General features: G+C 40.1%; 1 protein-coding gene across 1 annotated transcript; it reads right to left on the reverse strand.

Moving 5' to 3' along the window:
* Positions 1–909: 909 nt before the first annotated feature.
* On the reverse strand, positions 910–20,858 carry polr2m (RNA polymerase II subunit M). Its single transcript, XM_039796137.1, has 19 exons — positions 20,366–20,858; positions 19,507–19,587; positions 15,017–15,112; positions 14,045–14,209; positions 13,866–13,958; positions 13,644–13,757; positions 13,389–13,541; positions 12,833–12,958; positions 12,421–12,549; positions 12,241–12,335; positions 11,638–11,743; positions 11,320–11,403; positions 10,973–11,079; positions 10,835–10,873; positions 10,530–10,722; positions 5,689–5,807; positions 4,022–4,618; positions 3,646–3,868; positions 910–1,594 (listed from the first exon to the last, which is right to left on the reverse strand). Exons 1-19 carry the CDS (start codon positions 20,435–20,437, stop codon positions 1,451–1,453), a joined length of 2,736 nt encoding a protein of 911 aa, XP_039652071.1. The 5' UTR covers positions 20,438–20,858; the 3' UTR covers positions 910–1,450.
* Between the last annotated feature and the right edge of the window lie 665 nt (positions 20,859–21,523).

Consider the following 21,523-nt stretch of genomic DNA (forward strand, 5'->3'; position numbering starts at 1 on the left):
TGCTGCACATAAATGAACTAAAAAAGCTACAAGTCTAACAAGAAACTAGCATCTATTTAATGCTCAGAAAATAGTGAAACTTAAATTATCCGCATATAGGAGAAACCAAGTCTTATCTTATCTGAACCTACAGACAAAGGAGTCAAAATGTCAACACTGATTATCTTACAAATATTCAGTTTATAGAAAGCAGATCATATATGAGGAGTAGTTTTCAGGTGAAATTACTTGATACTTCCTTATCCAGATGTGGAGAGTAACAAAGTGCTTAATGTGTGTACTATAGCATAATGTTGTCTTAAATGTTTTTAGAACTGACGCTCTATTTCAGTGGGCAATAATGTACACAACGTTATATCTCAGGTGTGTAAACCCCATTAAATATGACACAGTATAATACTCTACATTTGCAATGCACATTAATATTACATGGTTTCTCTTCTAATTATCAAAACTGACATATAGATGGTGTCAAATAGATTCATTAATATAAGAACTAAACAAGTGTTGTTGAGAGATCGTACCATTTTTGAGCAGTTTTTATATATATATATATATATATATAATAGATGCTATACTGTATTCATATATTTGCCAATTTAGAATTCAGTTTAGCCCTCGTACTTACATCTCCTGCTGGCTCAGTCCTGTGGCAGAGCAAGCTTGTTTTTTCTTGATACGTCTCCTCTAACTTTCTACTAAAGAAACTAGATTGCCAGGTACATTTAACACTCAGTACAACACGCTGTATTTCTGATGCTCTCATCAGGGAGCGGTTTAATTCTAACAAAGAGAAATTAAAGAATATCTCTTTTACATCCATTTTCATCTGCACTAAAAAAAAACGGCTCTTCTCAGTGTCTGTAATTAAAAAATGGATTTTCACATGACTTTACACAAACACAACCATTTGGGAAATCAGACACATTTATTGAATTCTGTAATAATTAAATCTGAAACAACTATTTTGAAGTTGGAAACAGTCACCTTGGTGCCAAAACAGTCGGCTCCACCTGCTGATGAGCTTTGAGTGCAAATATTAACACACTAAAATAGATATTTCAACGTTCAATACTTTCAGGTCCAGAATTCCCTGACATCATCAGTTTTGGTATGCTGACAAGAAACATTTCCCTCATGATACATTCCTCAAATTTAGCATTTAAGACTCCTAGTCAACAGCAGGTATTGTTATTACTGCAGGGCACTGACACAAACCCAATACGAACAGAATGACAATTAAGTGAGCTAGTTTCTTAACCTGCCATTTCCTGAGCTGAGTCTGGGATACCAACTATGCCTTCACACGGTGCAAAGACTCTTTTCCTATCTTAAGAATTCTTGTCTTTGGAGTGAAAACCCTGTTTGATGGATCCTGATTGCAAGGTCCAAAGCCTGTTTCCCTCAGGGCCAAGGTCACACTGGTTTCCCCAGCTCTGGCCTTCCAGGATCAGTCCTCCTCTGAGGAGAGCTGGGATCCTTCATCGTGATCCTCTCTGTAGGCAGCCATGGGGCCACTGTCAGGAGCGTAGCTCCCCATAGAGATCTTCAATCCGTCAGACAGTTTCTGGGAAGCCAGCTTGGCCTGCAACTCCTGAAATTAAAACACAGAGAAAAAGTTGACATGAATAGGCTGGTAAACAGAAAACAAGCACATTATTATAAAGCAGCACAGTTATTAAACCCTTAACAAAAGTAGGACTGATAATAAGCTTAACAGGCCTCTGTAAGTTGACAACAGCACACTGTCTGACGTTTGGCTCTATAGTCATTACTTTGGATGTGAAGTGATGCACAGCGCCTACAGTGCCTGAACGCTGCCCTCTAGAGCTGATGGAGGGCTCTGATGTGAACTTTAATACAATTCACGCTTGGATTCATTTTTAATCATTGCCACATAGTAGTGGCCGTTGTATAAACTCAATTCGTTTGAGATTTTGCTTTTATACGTAAAGCGCAAAAGTACAAAAAGCAACAACAAAACTCTGTTTTAATACCATTTCCGTAGAAACATAGAATTGTTATTTTCATCTATTACACATAATAATTGGAATAAATTCAACAGCTGTATGCACAAATTATACTTATTATTGGTCAAATATTTATTTTGGTGGGTTCACCTTCTGTGTTTTTTAAGGTATTTTGTTGTATAAAATTAAGGCCGTGTTCATAACTACTTTGACACTGTGTGATAAAACGCAGCACTCTTATTCATTAAAATGATGCCAGTCCAGGGGTGCCGACCCAGAGGGCTCCAGCTAAATAAAGCAGGATCCGGCAAAATAGTTGAACATGCACAATTTTTGTTAGACCGCAGTGCAAAATCATCCGTCACGGCACTGTGGTGGCCAATCAAATATGTGCAAGTGCACATTTCTGGTCATTACTTACATGCATACATTTGCATACCTCAAAAAAATCTGTTACTCAACATGGCCAACTGTAACCAAGGCAATTAAATACTGTTGCCTCAAAATGTTATAACCCAGCATAGTATGAGCCTCATTCATTTATTTGAAGACAAAATTTGCTTTTGGCAAGTGAACATTTCTGACCCTGTAAGGCTACATTTACACTGCTACGTTTTGGTTTTTAAGCGGCATTTTGAGCCACAAAACAATCTTCGTGCACACAAGAGTAGTACAGTAGCAGAAATATTCTCAGTTTAGACTAACAGGCCCAAACAGCATATCTTATGACCATTAACGTATACTGGGCATGCGCGTGCCGATGTAAACAGGAAGCAACATGTATACGCCGCCCAGTTGGTGTTGCCATGGTAGTAGCTTTTAGTTGCAGAAGAGACTAGAGGAAGAGCAGCAATGGCGAAAAATAAGACAACAGATTTCTTCTTCTTTGTTTGGACCGACAACGAGGTAGAACTGTTACTGAAAGTAACATGTGACTACAAGGCTGAAAGGTATGTAAGCGTTAGGAGAGCAGCATAAGTTAGAGGGAGAATGGCAGAGTGAGTGTTAGTAAAGACGATATAAAGTAAGTTAACAGTGAACAATTAAACAAGCTTCAACAAGCACAATAACTGTTTTCCATCAGATTGTTTATAGAGATCTACATTTCTGATCGCACTTAAAGCCAGTTTCATTTCACGGAGAAAGAGACGAAAAAGAAGAAAGAAAAAAAGACTGAGGGACTGTGCTTTGATGTTGCAGGAAACAGTCAGCTGTTACACAAATTCCTGTGCAGTTAAGTGCTTGTTTCGTTTTTTACCTTCGTAGTGTTTTTAACCTTCTTGTGGAAGCGATAGAGGCAGTGATGTTTCCTGTTTACTACACGGGACTCTCACACCGCCTCAAAACGGACTGCCAAGTTTGACTGCCGGTTACATGATTGGCCACTGCAGCGTGACATCGGATTGCGTTTCTCCAAAAGTTGAATCTGTCTCAACTTTTCACCGCAAGTCGCTGCGGGTTTTATCGGCTCCCCCCTGCGGCACTACCCCCATTTTAAATGAATGGGCAGACCTGCGTTATTACCGCACCGTGTGACTGCCGACGCAGGCAGTGTGAATGCAGGCTTAGGGGCTCTGACACTCCGGAGTAGTGCGGACGTGAGGCATAAACATAGCAAAAGATATTTTAAACCAAAACGTAGCAGTGCAAATGTGGAGGATTCGGCTGCACTAACCTGCTGCTTCTTTGCTTGTTCCTTTAGGAGGATGGCCGACTCGTCCAGAGACAGAAGCTGTGCCGGACTGTAGTGGAGAAGAGGGAGTCTAGCTGCAGTGATGTCATCCAGGTGCTTTCTGTCCCGCTCCCTTCTGGCCTCTGCAGAGAGCGGCGATGAACTTTCAGAAGACTGGCTGGGTGACGAAGATCCTGATGGAGAGATGTCACTTCTTTGGGGCAGCCTGAAAACACAGTTAGGAAGATTATAAAGATGTTATTTACAATAAAAACATATAAAAGAAAGCAAAAATTACACACATTACATAATTCTATATGTATTTTGGCATTTTTGCAAAAGTAATCATCATATCATTAAAAAAACAAAGTCCACTCACTGATTTGGTTTGAATTTTGGCTTCCTGAGAGCTGAAGTCTTCTCTGTTCTTTCCATTACAGATACATAGTGAGGCTTTTTTGGTATCTGCTTTTTGAGAAAGTAATTGTCTCCTGCTGTGCTGTTAAATGGGTCTTTGGACTTGCTACTGAAACCAGTACTACTTTCAGACAGTCTGACCCTTTCCAAGGCCTCCACAAGGTCACCCTCTTTTGTCTGATCAGAGTTCAGAGAGGCCCCAGCAGCAGCCGTCTCCATGGTTTCACCAGCAGCCACTCTGGAGACAAACTGGTCCTGTTGCTCCAAAATGTTGTTTTCATGCACATGAGCTGAGACAGGTGAGGTCGCCATCTCCTGTACCGCATCGCCTGCAGCAGCCTCACCTTGTCTGTCTTGGTTTAAGGCTGCTGGTGTGTCGGGGATAACACGTTGTTGCAAAGTGAAAGTCTGCTGATACTTGGAGTGTAACTCTGTCCTGGCAGCCGACACCAAGCTTTGTCTCCTCTCCTCTTCATCGTTGTGTTCAATGGCAAGGCGCACTTTCTCCGCAAATTCCTTTATCTTTTTCCCTTTGTCAGGAAGACTCTGTAAAAACCTCCTACGAACAACACAAACGCATCATTTGATGCTATATTCAAAACAATCATTCAAGATACAGATGGGAGACAAACAAACCAACATTAAAATGTTAGTAGATAGATAGATAGATAGATAGATAGATAGATAGATAGATAGATAGATTCTGCTATAGGTGTTCAGTTGAGTTAAGATAGCATTTGACATTTTCTTATTCATGAAACCATTCACTGAAATGAAATGATCTGCATTTGTTGTGTTTCTCCAATAGTTCATTCAGCTTTTTTCTTTTTCACCCATTTATTTTGGCTTAAATAATGTGACGTTGCATCCAATATTCAAATTGTTGTTTATTAATCATACTAGCATTGTATATTCTACTATCTGATCTAATACTGCTGTATAACAACAATAGTGGTGCATAATATATTACCGTTGACATGCTTGACATATTAGTCAAATTAAAACTGGTTTAGATGCACATCTATGTAGATTTTTATGAAAAAAATAATCTAAACTTTATAGCACAAACAAAACTCTATTTTGTAGAGAGATAATAAATCTGCTTGTGCGTGTCTAGCCAAGTTGTAATCATTTTGCAGCATGGTAGTACAGTATAGGCTCTGTATCATAAACATAGTAAATCATCAAGCATTTCTGCCATCAGTTGGTCCAACTATGACGGAGATAAACTTGTAACCACCAATCACAAACATTTACATATGACAGAGCCTTGTGTCTCTATAATACTGTTTTAGTTCATTTTATTGAACAGAGATGAATTGTTAATTTGTAGATGTGATCTGTAACGTTACTATGTACACACATATCGTAGGGGGGAAACACAGCATCCTGTAACTTACTAATGAGTAACACCACAACAGTATAGCTTCAGGCAAGGTTGGAGCAGCTCCCATTACAACTAACTCAAACTTATTTGTGTGCTTAAGTCACCATGTGTCTTCTGTCATATTGTTACTACAATATCAAACTACGTCAGTGAAACATTAACTTAGCCATAGTTTCAGCTATCTCTGGTATAAAAAATAAATACGCTGGAGGCACAAACTGGGGCTAATAGTGTGAGCTTACTTGTTAGAGAATATCTTCTCCTGTCGCAGGAGCAGTTCTTGGAGCTCCTCTTTGCTCTGGTTTCTCAGGTCTCCTGTCTGTCCCTGGCGCACTGTCCACGACGAGGACATCACTGTTAGCTAGTGACAGCTAGCTACAGCCATTCACAAACAGCGTGAGCTAACGTCTCAGTTTAACACGCTAACGTTACATACACACTCTAATCATACGTTAACCTGTTCAAAACTCCGCCTGTTAACTGACTCTTTAATAGTTAACGGTCAGAGAGTTTTTAAAACTCTAAAAGCATCAGGTTCACTTCATCAACACATGAGACAACAACATTTCAAAGTGGGGTTCTTCTTCTGGTTTGTGTGCGGAATTCCAACTCCAGCTGTGGTGTAGCTCTACCGCCCCCCACTGTACAGGATGCCAATTTTATTTTTCCTAGGATGGCGAAGGCAGGAAGTAAGTGAATATTTCAATGGATATTCCAAATATATTTAAGACTTAGCCTATACTGAACTATGTGTGGAGCTAATTCTCTGCTTTGGTAGGACAGGCGCTCACACTGACACACACACACACACACACACACACACACACACACACACACACACACACACACACACACACACACACACACACACACATTTCGTATCTCTCTTTCTCTCTCTCTCTCTGTCTCAATTCATTTTACTTTATTAGCATGAACACAGAAAACATGTTGCCAAAGCAGTTTACAGAAAATTCATGTCACATATTGATACATAGGTGTTACATAGATTCTATACTGTAGCTACTGATCGCTATAGGCCTACTACACACTAAACTCTCTCTCTCTCTCTCTCTCTTTTTTTTTTTTTTTTTTTTTTTTTTTTTTTTTTTTTTTTTTTTTCTCTCTTTTAATTCAAGCGCACACAAAATCACCTGGCAGGAGAACATGATGTGTGCTGATCTTTTCTACAGTCACAGTCACTGTGAGGCTGAAACTGACTCCCAATCAGTTTTCCATTTAACACTAACAACATTTCAAAACCAATACCATCCACCTGTGCCCCTTGCCTGCCCGTGCACGCAGCCCGTGAATGCGCCCGCGGCCGCGCGCCTCGCTCCTCCTTGTGAATCCTAAATGGCGCGCTGAGCCGCAGAGCTGGATGGCATCGCAGGGTGTCCGGTGCCAGACTGGAGCAAAGACCGCTATAGGAGCCGTTAGCGCGGATACAACTGCCCACCGGCCTGGGAGTGCACCATCCCTTTATCACTATTAAATCACTCTTCTTTATTATCAACGTGTCATTGCTTTGAAGACATTTGGCAGAGCAGCATTGTCTTTTTTTTTTACCAAGTTGGATTGCTTTCGTCAACTTCTACTATCTAGCCTACTTTTAGTTCTCAACACCGAGTCTGTCCCCCGCTCCTCCCCTTCTCACACAGCTTCTGTGCACAGCACCTTCTCAGCAAGCAGGGGCGCCTGCAGCTGCAGGGGGCGCCAATTTGCTAATTCCCCACACAGTGAAATGATAGATAATAGAAAACCGCTTTGCGGTGCAGAGGGTTTTTTGTTTTGTTTTTTTAAGTTCTCGTGCCGCCCCCCATGTGTCATGAAAAAATGCCGTACCTGGCGGGTGCCTGCTTTGCCCGTGCCAAAAACCGCTACTGACACAAATTAGACCACAGACCCCCATTGGATAAGATGTTGTCCCAGGGTCCCCCATCTGATAGGGTCGCTTTTTGCTTTTAGATGTTTTATTATAGAAAGTGTATGAAACCAATGCATGATCAAAATAGTTATACATTTTGTCCCCTCAAGGGACCCCTGGGGGTCCCCAGACCCAACTTTTAAAACCACTGGTGTAATGCACCTCTAACATGCTAACATGTCACAGCCAGTGAAGGTCATTTGCTGCCCTCTGCGGGTCAAATATAGTCATCAGCATCACATTTACATTTCAAAGAATTGTCTGTAATATTCTAAAGATATTTCTTTCTTCTCCGTAATCAATGCAGTCTGTCTGAATAGGATTCAGAATCTCAGATTTTCCATAGCTGCATTTCCCAGTCAGGATGTTTCCCAACCACTGTGCCAACCCATTTCACATTCAGCGCAACAACACAATGGCCTAACTTCAACCAAGAGGGTACAGCTGTGTCCTTTCTGTCCCCTCTCAGAGTTCAAAGTCAATTTAACATTTGGCTGCAGCTGCACAGTTGGAATAAAATCTCAGTAGACTTTATCTCTCCAATATTTTTCAAAAAATATATTTTTATTTGATTTCTTATGTTGCAACTCTCTCTTCTTCAATGCATATAGGCATTCATGTCCATGTACCAAGTCAGAACACACCAGACATTGAAAAAGATCAACGGCATTCTTACATTTTGTAGTTTTCTCCACATGAACACTCTCAACTCTCATCCTCTCTTCTAATCAAAATCCCACAAACTAATAGAAACAGTATCAGCATTGGATGTACTTTATTCATAATATGATTTTTTTTTTGTTTGTCTGTGTAATCCTGATCCTAGCCAAATGTCTATTTATACCTCTTTGTTTAAATTTAAAACACACAGCAGTGTGGACTTTTTTGTCAATCTACAATTTGTTTTGCAACACAACTGCTCTTTGAATTAGTCTGTCCTCATTGCACAACATATAACAATTACATTAACAAATAATATTTGGTTGAGGGAAATAGCTGAGTTTTTACCAGACAACAACAGATTTGCATTGTGTAGCCTGCATTTACTGTAAATGCAAAAAAAAAAAACAGCCCTAAAAATACACTGTTTGATTACTATACTGTACAGAAGACTAAAACAAATCCTAAAATATAGTCACTAAGCTTTTGCATATTTACATAAAGTGTATCTGAAGTTCAGTGTTTATGCATGACATTAAGTGTGAAATTGAATCATTAGAAATTGAGGGAATTCAAACTGTTTTTAAGCCCTTTTTGTGTTTCTTACTAGCCGAACAATGTAGTCATACGTATAGGCTTTAGAAAATGTATGAGGTTGCACAGTATATAAGTGCTGACACAATCAGGATTTCTAGGTACTTACACAGTAAAGTCTTTATTATCCAAACATACGCTGGCCTCTTATCATTAGTCGCAGTATGATATGTATCTTGTGGAAAAGGCACATCATAAAGATTTTTTAAACATAGTTGTGGCAGTGCAGACAACAGCTGGATAATACTTTTGCCTGTGGCTCAAGAATGGCAGTCACCTCAATAAGGTCTCTCTACCTTTAAAGTGATAGAACAGTCTCATCATTAACACAGCAATTTACTTTATATTATATTACAATATTACCCTGTTGCCAATTTAAAGAGATTCGTTCCCACCACCAGTATCAGATAGTAGGCAGTTCACAAAGGCACAAAGCATATTAATAAATATTTTGTACATAATGTGACAATAACAAAATAATATTCATTCATAATTTGTACAGAGCCAATATAAAATGATATATAAACACAATAACCGCATCAACCTTCATATAGGACAGAATGCTCATAGCTCCATGAGCAACATACAGTAAGTAGGCTACATTCAGTGTAAACAACACAATCCTTCAGTACATTACTTACAAAATATTTTTTACAGAGCTTCAGATTATTTACACCCTACAGCAAGCAACAATTTATTATCATTAAACATGAAAACATAGGCTGAAAACCTACATAAGACTTTTTACATCATCAACCAGAATCATGTTCTCCAACATATGTGACAGAGAAAGGACTAATATGCATATGTGTGATGTTATTTTTATAAAAGATAACCAGCAGTGAAAATAAGACCAAAGACAACTGGGTTTAAAAGGACTTCAACACGTGGCCAGGTTATATCAGTGGGTAGAGCAGGCGCACATATACTTAGAGGTTTATACCTCGACGCAGAGGTCCAGGGTTTGAGTCCGACCTGGGATGATTTCCTGAATGTCTCCCCCCTTTCTCACATAACTGTCTTGTCAATTAAATGGGGAAAAGCCCAAAAAATATTCTTAAAAGAAAAAAGGACTTCAACATTTTAGGAATTACGCTTATTCGATTTATTGCCAAGAGTTAGAAGAAAGGATCAATACCACCAACTGTACAGTAAATATGTAACTGCACTTATCTTAGTTTTAACAGCAGCAACATATAGCTATATGTCATAGATTAGCCGTACAGGGGTCACCTCCAAACAAGAAACATAATTATGGGTTGTTATGAGCAATTTGCACAACCTATATGGTAGTTTTCTGGACGGTCTGCAAAATTTGGCTACCAGCACCAAAGCTTACCATAGGGCATGGTGGAGGTCTGTGCTCTTTGAGTGCTCTTTTAGTTATATATTTGAGATATTTTAAGAGCACCCTCTGTAAACGGTTGGTCAGACTGTAAATTTTAAATTTGTACAGGTTTGAATTTTTTATTTTTTTTTCACATTTGAACGCAATTCCTAATAAAAAAAAAATGACACCCATGGCAGGCAGCGTTTCTAACTTTTGGACAAAGCCTGTAGGCTAGCTCTTTCCCCCTTTTTTCAGTATTTATGCTAAGCTAAGCTTACCAGCTGCGGATTCATAGTTACATTCAAAAAATTAGAGTGGTATTCATTTTCTCATTTAACTGTTGGCAAGAAAGCAAATACATGTATTTCCCATAATGTCAAACTACTGCTTCAAGATCACTCTATGTTTATCTTTGCTGTTATTTCCATAAGTTTCATGTACGGTGAATAAACTCGAGGTGCTCTTGATCTTGGTTGAGAAGAGAACAGGGAAGAAGTGGATTCCTCGGGACTTGATCGTGTATCTTTGTTTGTTTCTGCGTCCACCTCATCTCTCCCGGACTGGACTGAACTCACAGGAGACTCAGATTCAGACGGGCGGGTGGAGGGGAACATCCCACTCGGCTCCAAGGGGTTGGACGACAGGAAGCGGCTGTACTGGACGGGAGTGTACCTCAGTAAACTGGACTCCAGCCTGCTGGGTGGAGGGTTGTTAGACTTGAACGTCCTTGGTTGGGTGGGTGTTGTTAGGTAGTGGAATGGATGTTGACTGGGAAATGTAGGAGATGAAGGTTGTGTGGGGGATGAAGGTTGTGTGGGGGATGAAGGTTGTGTGGGGGCTAGAGGTTGTATCAGTGATGGAAAGGTGGAGTAGATCATACTGAACAAGAGGTTCAGCATCATGCCTTTTTGCTTCACGTCTGCAGATGCACAGACATCAGAATGAGAAACCACCTCCAAATGAAGCACCAAATATAACCTGATGCTACTAAAAATGTTTCCCTAACTTTACTTCTTACCTGGGGAGCAGATCACAGCCTACTCCTATCTCCCTGGTTTCCAAAACCTCTCGCGGTTTATTCTGTGTGGACATAAAATACTTCAGCTTGTCTTCTAATTCATTATTCTGGGAAAAGGAAAAGAGGAAACAACACTGTCAGGTCAGGTACATGCAAAGGACCACTTAACATGAAAGGGACTAGATAGGTGCAGTGACACGAGAAAACTACACAGACATAACTTAAAGTTCAGGACATTGAGTGCTCAGCAGCCCAGACAATCATCTGTCCTGTAGCCATGCAGTAGATCACAACACCACACCAAAAATAAAACATGCAGTAAACACACAGTGATGTATTTTTCTTACCTCACACTCCACTATCGCAATTCTGTCCAGAAGCTCTGAGATGAACATATCCTTCTGAGCGACTTGGGCTCGCAATGTTTCAACCTTCACAAATTTAAGATTGAAAACAATTATCATGTGTTTCAGCCAGACGTTTTCTCTGATCAGTTTATTCAATCCAATATTGCGATCTTACGTTCTATATTCCTTGTGTTCATTAAACTCATCCATACTCTTGTTGGGAAACAAACTTCTACTACTTCAGCTGACGTATGCATTTCATCCACTCTCATTATTAAAACACATGTATTTACACACAGATATATAAACTCTACTCACCTCCTCGATCATTCCTTTGACTTTCCTCTGCTGGCAGAACACCATGTCGTTCAAGTGTTTGATTCTCTCACGGAGATCCACAGATTCAGATTGCAGCACTTTGGACCTAAACAGGACCAGGAACCAGTTAAAACCAGATGTACGTAGGTCCATTACGCTGGTGAAAAGGGGTTTATCTTTTCCAGAAATGTGCTGCCAGGTCAGATGCTTCTCAGATCAAGGATAACAAACGTTAGCAGGGAAAAGGACTGCAGCAGACTGATTGATTTGCAGCCTTTAATAGTCCAAATGCTCCGGCACTACTGTGGCTTCACGTGATTACTCTAGTGTCTATACTTTTTTTAAGCATGAAAGTTTAATCCTGACCTTGAACATAGTCCGCAACTCAACTTACTTCTAGTAGCTTTTCTGAAGCTTTCCACCTGTTCAGCTGACAAAGAATATCAACATCTTCACATCCAACTCCATGACAACGGAGTAAACTCCAACTGCTAACGAAGACTGTGTGATACAGTTCAAAGCTCAGAAAAGCTAGTAAGTAGACCTTGAGTTGGGTTTGTTTCATCACACCGGTGTTTGTTTATGGGGACATTCTTTTCATACCTTTTGGCTACAGTTGCATCAGTTTTGTCTGTCAGCTCCATCAAGCGGAGACGCTGTTCACATTCCTGCAGCTTCTTGTGGAGTTGACTCTTTTCCTGTAAAAAATATTTTTTAATATATGGTCTTTTTTTTATCTGCAAGAATTATAGATAGATTTTTATGTAAAAAAATGTGCCTTACCTTTCCCATACAGTCCAGGAGACGCTCCACTTCGATGATCCTCTGGTCCCTTTCAGCAATCTTGGCCTCTGCAATCCTGATGTTTTTCTCTGCTTCCTCCAGTCGCCTGATGTACTCATCCAGTTGGGCCTGTGTGAGCAGAAACACGCATTTCGGTTTTATTAGTTGGACTGCTTTTAAAATGGCTCATCAAATGATCAAGAGTTTAGCATCTACAATTTTGGCTGTCATTAAGATTGAGTTTGCTTTAGAGAACATAATCTTTGTAAAATGTGTGAAAAACACAAGCATTTGAGATACCTTGATTAATCATCACACATCTATCCTGTTCTTATGACACAAATGCTTTGGTTTCTGTTGACAATGAAACTGTATGTGGTGCATTAATGAATAAGGACTAAAGAATGCAGACCTGTAGCTTTTCAATCTCCTCCCTGTGTTTCCGCTGTTCCTCCTGAAGCTTCTCCTCGTACTCCAGCTTTAGCTTTGCTGAGAGCTCCTGCAGCGCCTGATTGTTGGCCTCCTGTGCAGACTCCACCTGGACAATTCAGAGCACAGCAGAAATTAGGTTGATTATTCCATATTCACACTAGAATAGAAGATGCAGATGCAGCAGATGTGTTAGCGTGCTGCAGTGAGAGGATCTGTTATCAAATCTGTTGGATCAAAGCATACTGCTTTATCTGCTTCTTCTCATAGGTCTTACTTCTTTGAAATGTAGGTTATTTGCTGTCTAATGTAAAGAGACTACACATTTTGTTCCTCTCCACTGCTATTAACTCATCAAACCATTTTCAAAAAGGCCCTTTTAAGCGCCCACTTGTCACGCCAGCTGGGTGACCAGTGGCTCAATGAATGTGCCACAGCGGGCACTTCTACTGTAATGTTTTGAAATTTGTGGATGTATGAGGGTTTGTGTGAAAGAGTGAGTGTGCACTTACACACAGATGTAAGAGATGTATGATTACCTGTAGTCTCAAAGTCTGGTTTTCAACCTGCGCAGCAGCCAGCTCCCTCTCCGTGTCTCTGAGTTTTTCTTGTGTTTTCTCACAGGTGCTCCGCAAACTCTTCACCTCGTCTCTCGTGTCCACTCTTCTCTGACAGTTCTCCAGAAGGGATTTCTGCAAAGGAAACTTCTTTAATTATCAAGCCAGCCTTTTCTGTGATGGCATGAAGTTGTCATGGAGCAGGTCTTCACAAACTCAGTGACATTGATTTGTTACCTGCAGGCTGATGTTAGCAGATATAAGAGAGCTGTTCATCTGATCGAAGCTCTCCATGGCTGTCGTCCGGATCTTCACCTCTGACTCCAGACTCCTCCGATGTGAATTGGCAGCCTGCAGACACGCATGGCACACAATATTTTCAGATTTATTCACAGCTTCACAGACTGGAGCTTGATGAGGGAGTTTGGAGCAGTCACACAGTGTTACATAATTCATTACCCTGATTTCTTGTGAAAGCTTCTCCATTGATTGCTGCATTCCTCCAAACTGGCCATACATCCGCTCTCTCACCTTCTCCAAAGAATCTCTCACCTGTACACAGAACATACAGTCATTATCTACAGAACATCCCACGCTGCCTTGAAAGCCAGCTGCTTGTGTTGTTAGTTCCCACTCACCTCCCTGATGTACTTCATCTCATCCTGAAGGTGATTGGCCGTCCACTCGCGCGCCATCACCACCTGCTGTCTGTCTGAACCCGTCCTCTGCACTACACCGTACACTGTGGGCCCATGATTCTGCAGCGATGTCTCTGGCGCCCCATTGGTCATGTCTCCGAGTTGCTGAGGGAGACAGGATCGCACCGGTCAGGTTTCTGTAGCCAACCTCCATTGAGATTGACTTTTACTGCCATTGTGTTTGTGTATTAATGTGCTTGCTTATATGCACAAATGCACACTTTCAAGTGCATCACATGTTTGTGTGTGGAAGCCTGCATACTGTATGCACACTTGATCAGGTATTTCCAGCACTACTGCTGCTGAGCACTGGAAACAGGAGGCTGGGAACAAATGGCTAAAAAAAAAAGTGCAGGGTGTATTGAAGGTGTCATGTTTCTGCAACCCAGTACATGAGCTGCTGCCGTGTCTGCCTTTTGTACCTTGAGCAGCCGTGCGACCGACAAAAACAGATGCACACAGGAGAAGTGCAGCATTTTAAACAATGCTATAACTAAATAACAAATGACAGTTATAGTCATGGACACAGATAAATTATAGAATTGAAGTTTTTTTTGTTTGGAAATTAGAAAGACTTATCTGTATACAGTATGTTTAGGTAGATAGATAGATAGATAGATAGATAGATAGATAGATAGATAGATAGATAGATAGATAGATAGATAGATAGATAGATAGATAGATAGATAGATAGATAGATAGATAGATAGATAGATAGATAGATAGACATCAAATTTGTTACAGTCATCTTCAAGTCAAGCTTCTGTTCAGCTTGAATATCCATGAATACATTATTAATGCCTGAGGGTGCATGCATAGAAACGTGTTTTTACAGAAGGATGTCAGTGACACACATGCTGAAGCAGTGGCAGTGCCATGCCTATTATTCATGTGTTGGATGCGGCTGTCTACCTGCTGAGGTGACTCCCTGCCAGCTGGCCTCTCTCTTTGGATCAGCCCATTCTTCTTCTTCTTCCATGGTTCATTGACATCCTTCTTTTTCTCAGCCTACAGAAATAAAAACAAATTTTAAAAAATCAAGATTCAAGATTGCTGTTGTTGATGATTCACTGTATTCCAGGTGTGGACCCTGGGAAGTGAAAATAAGTGCTATTGTTGTTTGCAAAAATTCCACAGCACTGATGCCTTCTTAATTAGCTACTTTTCTGTTGCAATAATTCATTGTTTTATGGTTACATGTAGATAAGGTGCTCTCTCAACAAAACACATAATGCAAGCAAATTGTTTTGAATAGTGTTGCTTTTTTGTGCTGTCATTCTGTTTTAATTTAATTATGTTGCAGAATGCTGCTAATTGTATGGAAAACATATATTTTGTATCTCTATTTTGTGCCTGGAGTGCCTTTCTTTATTTTAGATAACTTCTTCAAATGTTTTTGTGTGTGCATCTGAGAAGTGCTGTAGATAGATAGATAGATATACCTATTACCCAGGGAAAGAGGCGTCAGTCTCCACATCTCTCAGAGATAAGAGTGAGGAAGAACTAGAACAAAGACGCCAGTGTTGTCTTATGGACAGAGCCAAGCGTCACATTTCTCCACCACTTCATCTACAGAGGACATGCTGTTGAGAAGTGGTGAAGGCCTGCTAATAGGCGGATGTGAATTCCAGCAGATGGGAGGGAAGAACAGCCATCTTTATGTTTTAACAACATTGCAGCTTTCTTCTCTTTAAGAGAGAGCTCAGAATAACAATGTTGTATGTGCTGTCCCTCCAGCTTTGAAGTTTACAATGCCAATATTTGACCACACTGGTAAACAATGTTTACCTGCTTCTTCCACCAAAACTGCAGCCGTGTAATTTTGGTGGAAAGAACACACCGAGTTTCTGTTGTTGCCTTAAGGAGCATGACCTCACAGAAGTCACTCACTGCCGGAATCATTTAAACATGTAAAAACCATGGTAAAAACTAGTTAAAGACGGGGCGACCTCTAGCTCACCCAGAAGTGTGTGCCCCAAGTAGGCTGAGTCCTTGGCAGCGGCTCGGGTTTGAATCCGACCTGCGGCTCTTTGCTGCATGTCATCCCCTCTCTCTCTCTCTCCCCTCCTTTCCTGTCTATCTATCTCACTGTCTAATGAAAATAAAAAAGCCCAAAAAACAATCTTTAAAAAAAAAATATTTAAAGATGCCCCTTTAGAATAACTATGTCGGAGTATTGTCAAAGATTTTAATTTGTTTACTGACTGCAGTCATATGACTGCATTGTGAAGGATTCGACTGATTGGATTAGCTCCTTATTTCCGACACAAACAAGAAAGTATTTGAAGTCATAAAACAAAGACCATCTCGTTTATCTTATTGGGCTGAATCATGTTCACGTTGAAGACGCTTTCAGCCATTGTGTAGCTCTAGGAACTTCTATATGTAGCAACTGTGTGTAAGTCCTGTGTGTGTGTGTGTGTGTGTGTGTGTATGTGTGTGTGTGTGTGTGTGTGTGTTTGTGTGCGTGTGCGAGCGTGCGTGAATAACCACTTTAACCAGTCTTCTTTCAGATTATTGGGGAAAAAAAACATCCAAAACACACATTTAAGTGTGTTTTTTACTACACTTTGTGTATTTGCACCTGCAAATTTCTCCTAAATTCAGCAAAAGTTAGCATTAGATAATGCCTAATTTGCATATTTTAACAAAAATGTTCATGTTGATATCTGTTAATAATTTTTTTTTACCCTATCACCTGTAATGTTTGGGATTTTATAATCTATAGCTTTAAAGGCCGTTTTCTCGAAATGGTATTTTCTCATACTCTGAGTCAGAAATCTCCACTTCAGCAGCACTTACATACACCAAACATTCCAGTTTCACTCCTATCTATATTCTGAAGGTTTTTACAGAGGAGTTTGTTCAGATATCATTCACAGCCTAATTTATGTAACATTTTATACCTAAAAAATGTATTTTTGTTTTGGCTGTTGACACCATTTTCTTATTTATACAGTGACAAAAGGAGATATCCAAAATCCACTCTGTAAAGCCCTTTGACTCTAATATGTCAACAAAATAAAAGAAGAATTTTGAACCTGGCTTTATTTAATGTTCAGATTTCTGCTCTTGAAATGTATGCAAATTGGCGCATATTTAACAAGATAATGCTTAATTTCCATATTTAAACATAAAATTCCAGAAAACTTGTAATACAAAAGATATTTGTCTTAATGTAAGTAATCAGCTGGGGAAGTTTCATGGTAATATATATTAGTTAATTCTTTTTTCCTATTCACCTGCAGTGTCTCCCCTTAAACACAATTTCCAGATATCTCTGGCAGAGGATGTATCCGTCATTTCCTTCCTCCTTGATTCCTCCATGTCTTCCCTTTATCCTTGTTTTCACAAAGTCACCAAAATACACATGCAAGTGACCTACATTTGAACTTCCCTTCAGATTACATCTTAGATCAAAGATTGAGCAACCTCAGTGGAAATTTCTTCAAGCATATTGGCTAAAAAACACTGTGTCGCTTTTAAACACTGTGCTGGTATTTGAACTAAATGCTGTTGCAACAACAACAACAGAGTTAGCCTACGTGTCACAGCAATTACAGCAGCACCTGCACAGAGCCCTAAGCTCAGCGCTGCATACATAATGAGCACATGAAGAGGACTTTAGTTTTTAACCTCTTGAACCCTGATTTTCCCCTTCAATTTCCCCTGAAGTGGCTCCAAAGTTATTTTTTCCACACTGTGCTACAGGTTCAAATCCAAATGATATAGCAGCTTGTTTTAGCCCTTCAGTGACTATAGATTAGCTTATATTGTGGGCCAGCACCACTTTTGTGTTTTTTCAAACCTTTGGATCTTATAGCAATAGTTCAACACTTTAAAAGTAAAACTACTCTTTTGCTGAGAGTTAGATGAGAAGATTGATACGACTCTGACGTTTATACGATAAATATGAAGCTACCGCCAGCAGCTGCATAGCTTAGCTTAGCATAAAGACTGGCTCTGTCCAAATGTAACAAAATCGGCTAACAAGAACCTTTAAAACTTATTAATTACACATAACCACCTGTCATAAAACAGCAAATTGTCATTTTACAAGTTTTTGTAAGTATTAAACAAACAAGATATAAATATATTTATTAGTGAGCTTTAGAGTTGCTGGTAGGTGAATTCAGAGCCAGGCTAGCTGTTTCCCCGCTGTTTCCAGTCTTTCTGCTAACTCTTGGTTAGAAAGTGAATAAGGGAATTTCCCATAATGTTCCTCTAAGGCCATTTCTTTCTATTGTGTTTTTACTCTCTACATTTCCTTTCACCAATTTTATTGCACCTGAGGCCTTGGTTGATTGTCTGTATAGAAAAATAAATAAATAAAAAAGTCAGGCTGCTGTTCGAGCTGCTGATGTCTGTTCAGGGAGAAGGAGCTGCACAGTTGCAGGGGTGCAGAATTTGCGTCCTCACTAAACACACACTGAAGTAAATGTCGTCATCGAGCACATGTCTACTACTATTCACTTTGTGTTCACTCATGATCAGACTGTCCTCTGTCATCAGTTCCAATAGTCATGGTCACACCCTTCCAAAGGTGAAGGACATTCAGAGATTGCGTCAGTGTGCTATCAGAGGAGAGTGTGGAGGTGTGGTAACAAGACGAACACCATACTCCCTGGACAAGGTTCATACTAAACATACCACCATGTTTCTGTAAGGATTCTGAGCTTCCAATGACCAAAAACCTTCTCAGTGCCAAGTATCACAATCAGTTCTCACACTCTCACTGTCAAACTTTGGCATCAGCCTCTGGACCACAGATCCTGAAGACAAACAAAGGCAGGGGCAGAGCCACCTACAGCACACACCCACACAGTTTGCAGTATTTACTCACAATCATAATCCACACAGCCACAATGTGAACTAACAGACATGGAGACTGTGCAGTGTGAGTGTTTTTATGCACAAAATGCTAATTTGTATGAGCTAAGTTAGTTTAGTTACCAGTGTCTGGGTTCATACTGTTACCTCAGATGTAATATCAAATATATTGTCTGTTCAGCAAGTATTTGAAATATTTTCTATTGTATGGAATAGATTTACAACACAAATGGGAGTTGAGCTTTAAAGTAAATGTGAAACAGCTGTGTGTGTAATATCACACTCACGCACACCCTCCTGTCATGATTGTGTAACTGGTCCAGATGATAAAACACACATAAATCTCAGTGGCTCCATCATATTTCTTTTAATTGTTTTATATGATGAATTAATGTTGTATTTTCAGTTGTATTCAGATCACTATTTTCGAGAGTGCCTTGTTGTGTGTGGTTTGATTCAACTCTATTTATTAAACCCTCACCTAGCTAAATAGAGCTGTCAAGCAAGACTTATAGACAGGATGTAGCATGGTTAATCGTAGAATTTCAATGAGGGAGATGTATACAACTTACTGTGTCCGAGTTTGCAGGTTTTGGCTCCTTGTTTCCATTATCTCCTGCGTGTAGAGTTAACCTGAGGCGTCTAATCCTCCTCTGAGAAAAACAAACAGGCAAAAAGTAAATAAATGATGTTCTGCACACAAATGAATGTTTGCATTATGTCATCATAAGAATGATGTTGACATTGAAACATCACTGAAACTGAGACATAGAATGGTAAACACATCTCACAGACCTCAACAGTCCACTACTGTGGGTTTATTTATAGTCAATGCCAACAGAGCTGCAAACAAAGTGTATGTAAATGTTTCAAAACTCTGCTTACAGATACATTGTAATTAAACCACAGTGGGTGCTTTGTTTGGTTGTGTAACAAACAGATATCTTGTACAAAAAAAAATATTTTAAGATTTTTAGACTAACAAGAAAAAATAGTTCTGCAGTAATGAACCCATATCATACTCTGTTTACTAAATTATGATACGTTCTTTCTTCATTACAAAACAATGGGAATAAGATTAAAGGCCGGTTTAGTACAAAGGCCTGTTTTATCAGAGAGCTGTTCAAATAAACATGACAGCCCTGCCTCCTGCACACTCAGCTCCCATTACGTGCTCCTGTAACTGAACACATCCTACAACAAACACGAACTTTCAGATGATCAGGCAACAGAAAATGTTAGCTGGGACTGAGTAAATGTATGTCAATGTATGCAAACAAGTGGCTACAGAGTTAAAAAAGGACAAACAGAAGGAGGGAGGGAGGGGAAACATTCTTCAACTGTTTGCAAAACACAGTGGAGAAAGGAGAGAGGAAAGGGAGTGTGGCAGGGGGAGAGATTCAGCGTCCTGACTTCTCTGGGATTTCTTACCTCAGAGTCTGGAGAGTCCTGTGTTGTGGTGGTGGTGGTGGAAACAGTTCGTCCTGAACCGTAGCGAAGCATCTCTCCTCTTCTGTCCACTCCTCGCTTCTCTTCCTCTCCCTTCCCAGACCTCCTCCCACCCTTCCTCTCACTGCTCCTTCCTGAGTTCTGCTCAAACTCTCAGAGCGACCATCTGCCCCCGGCTCCAGCCAGGGAAGAGGAGGGAAATTCCACTCTGTCAAGTCTGGTGGTGGTGGTGGTGGGGAGTCCACTGGGCCATGAGGTTCCCTCTCTGTCAGTAAAATGATCAGGTGCAATCCAGTCCCACACTCAGCAACACAACTATGCAATTTTCTTATTTACAGCCAGACTGCTCCTAACTCCACCTGGTTGACAGACTTGTCAGTCACTCAGCAACCTCCCTGTCTCTCTCTCTCTCTTTCTCTGTCTCTGCATTCCCATCAGACCTGTCGGGCCACATTTCAGCTGCCTCCCTAGTCTGTGCCTCCTGCCCTGAGAAAGCAGGACTTTCACAGGGTGGGGCCTCTTACTCGGGCTGGGACAGGTGGAGCTATTCTTATCAATAGGTGTGGCTTATAGGAGGAGCTGGTACTTATGATCACTTCACAGTTAAGGAGATAATATACTCTCTTTATGGCTATACATGCAAATTTGTGTTAGTCTTCATAATCCACTAATAACTGCAAAATATATTTTTACTACATACATTTTTTTTGCTCTTTTATCACAAGCTTGTAGTGTGGTATTGATACTTTTACTTTAAAAAAGAAATATGATTTGAATAGTTCTTTGAGCACTGCTGCAGAGAGAATGGAAATCTCTTCTTCTAATTCCAAATAGTCAGAACCTGGTTTATAGTAAAGCTACAGGAGGTGTCTTGTAAAACAGGAGTCACTTTAAGACAATACATTATTGATACTGTTGGTAGTTGGTAGTGATGACGAGGAAGACAACACAGTAAACATGATTTGTTATTGGTATTGTTACCTTCCGCCTCACAACTACACCTTGGTGTTTTTTTTTTTTTTTACACAATGTATTTATGCTCATCAGTTTATCCTCACTCATCAGTCCTGACAACCAGATCCCTTCTTCTTCGTATGAATGGCCTCCAGTCACTCCCTTTTACTAGGAACTAGAGACACA

This window comes from Perca fluviatilis, chromosome 3, assembly GCF_010015445.1.
Source record: "Perca fluviatilis chromosome 3, GENO_Pfluv_1.0, whole genome shotgun sequence".
Taxonomy (NCBI): Eukaryota; Metazoa; Chordata; class Actinopteri; order Perciformes; family Percidae; genus Perca; species Perca fluviatilis.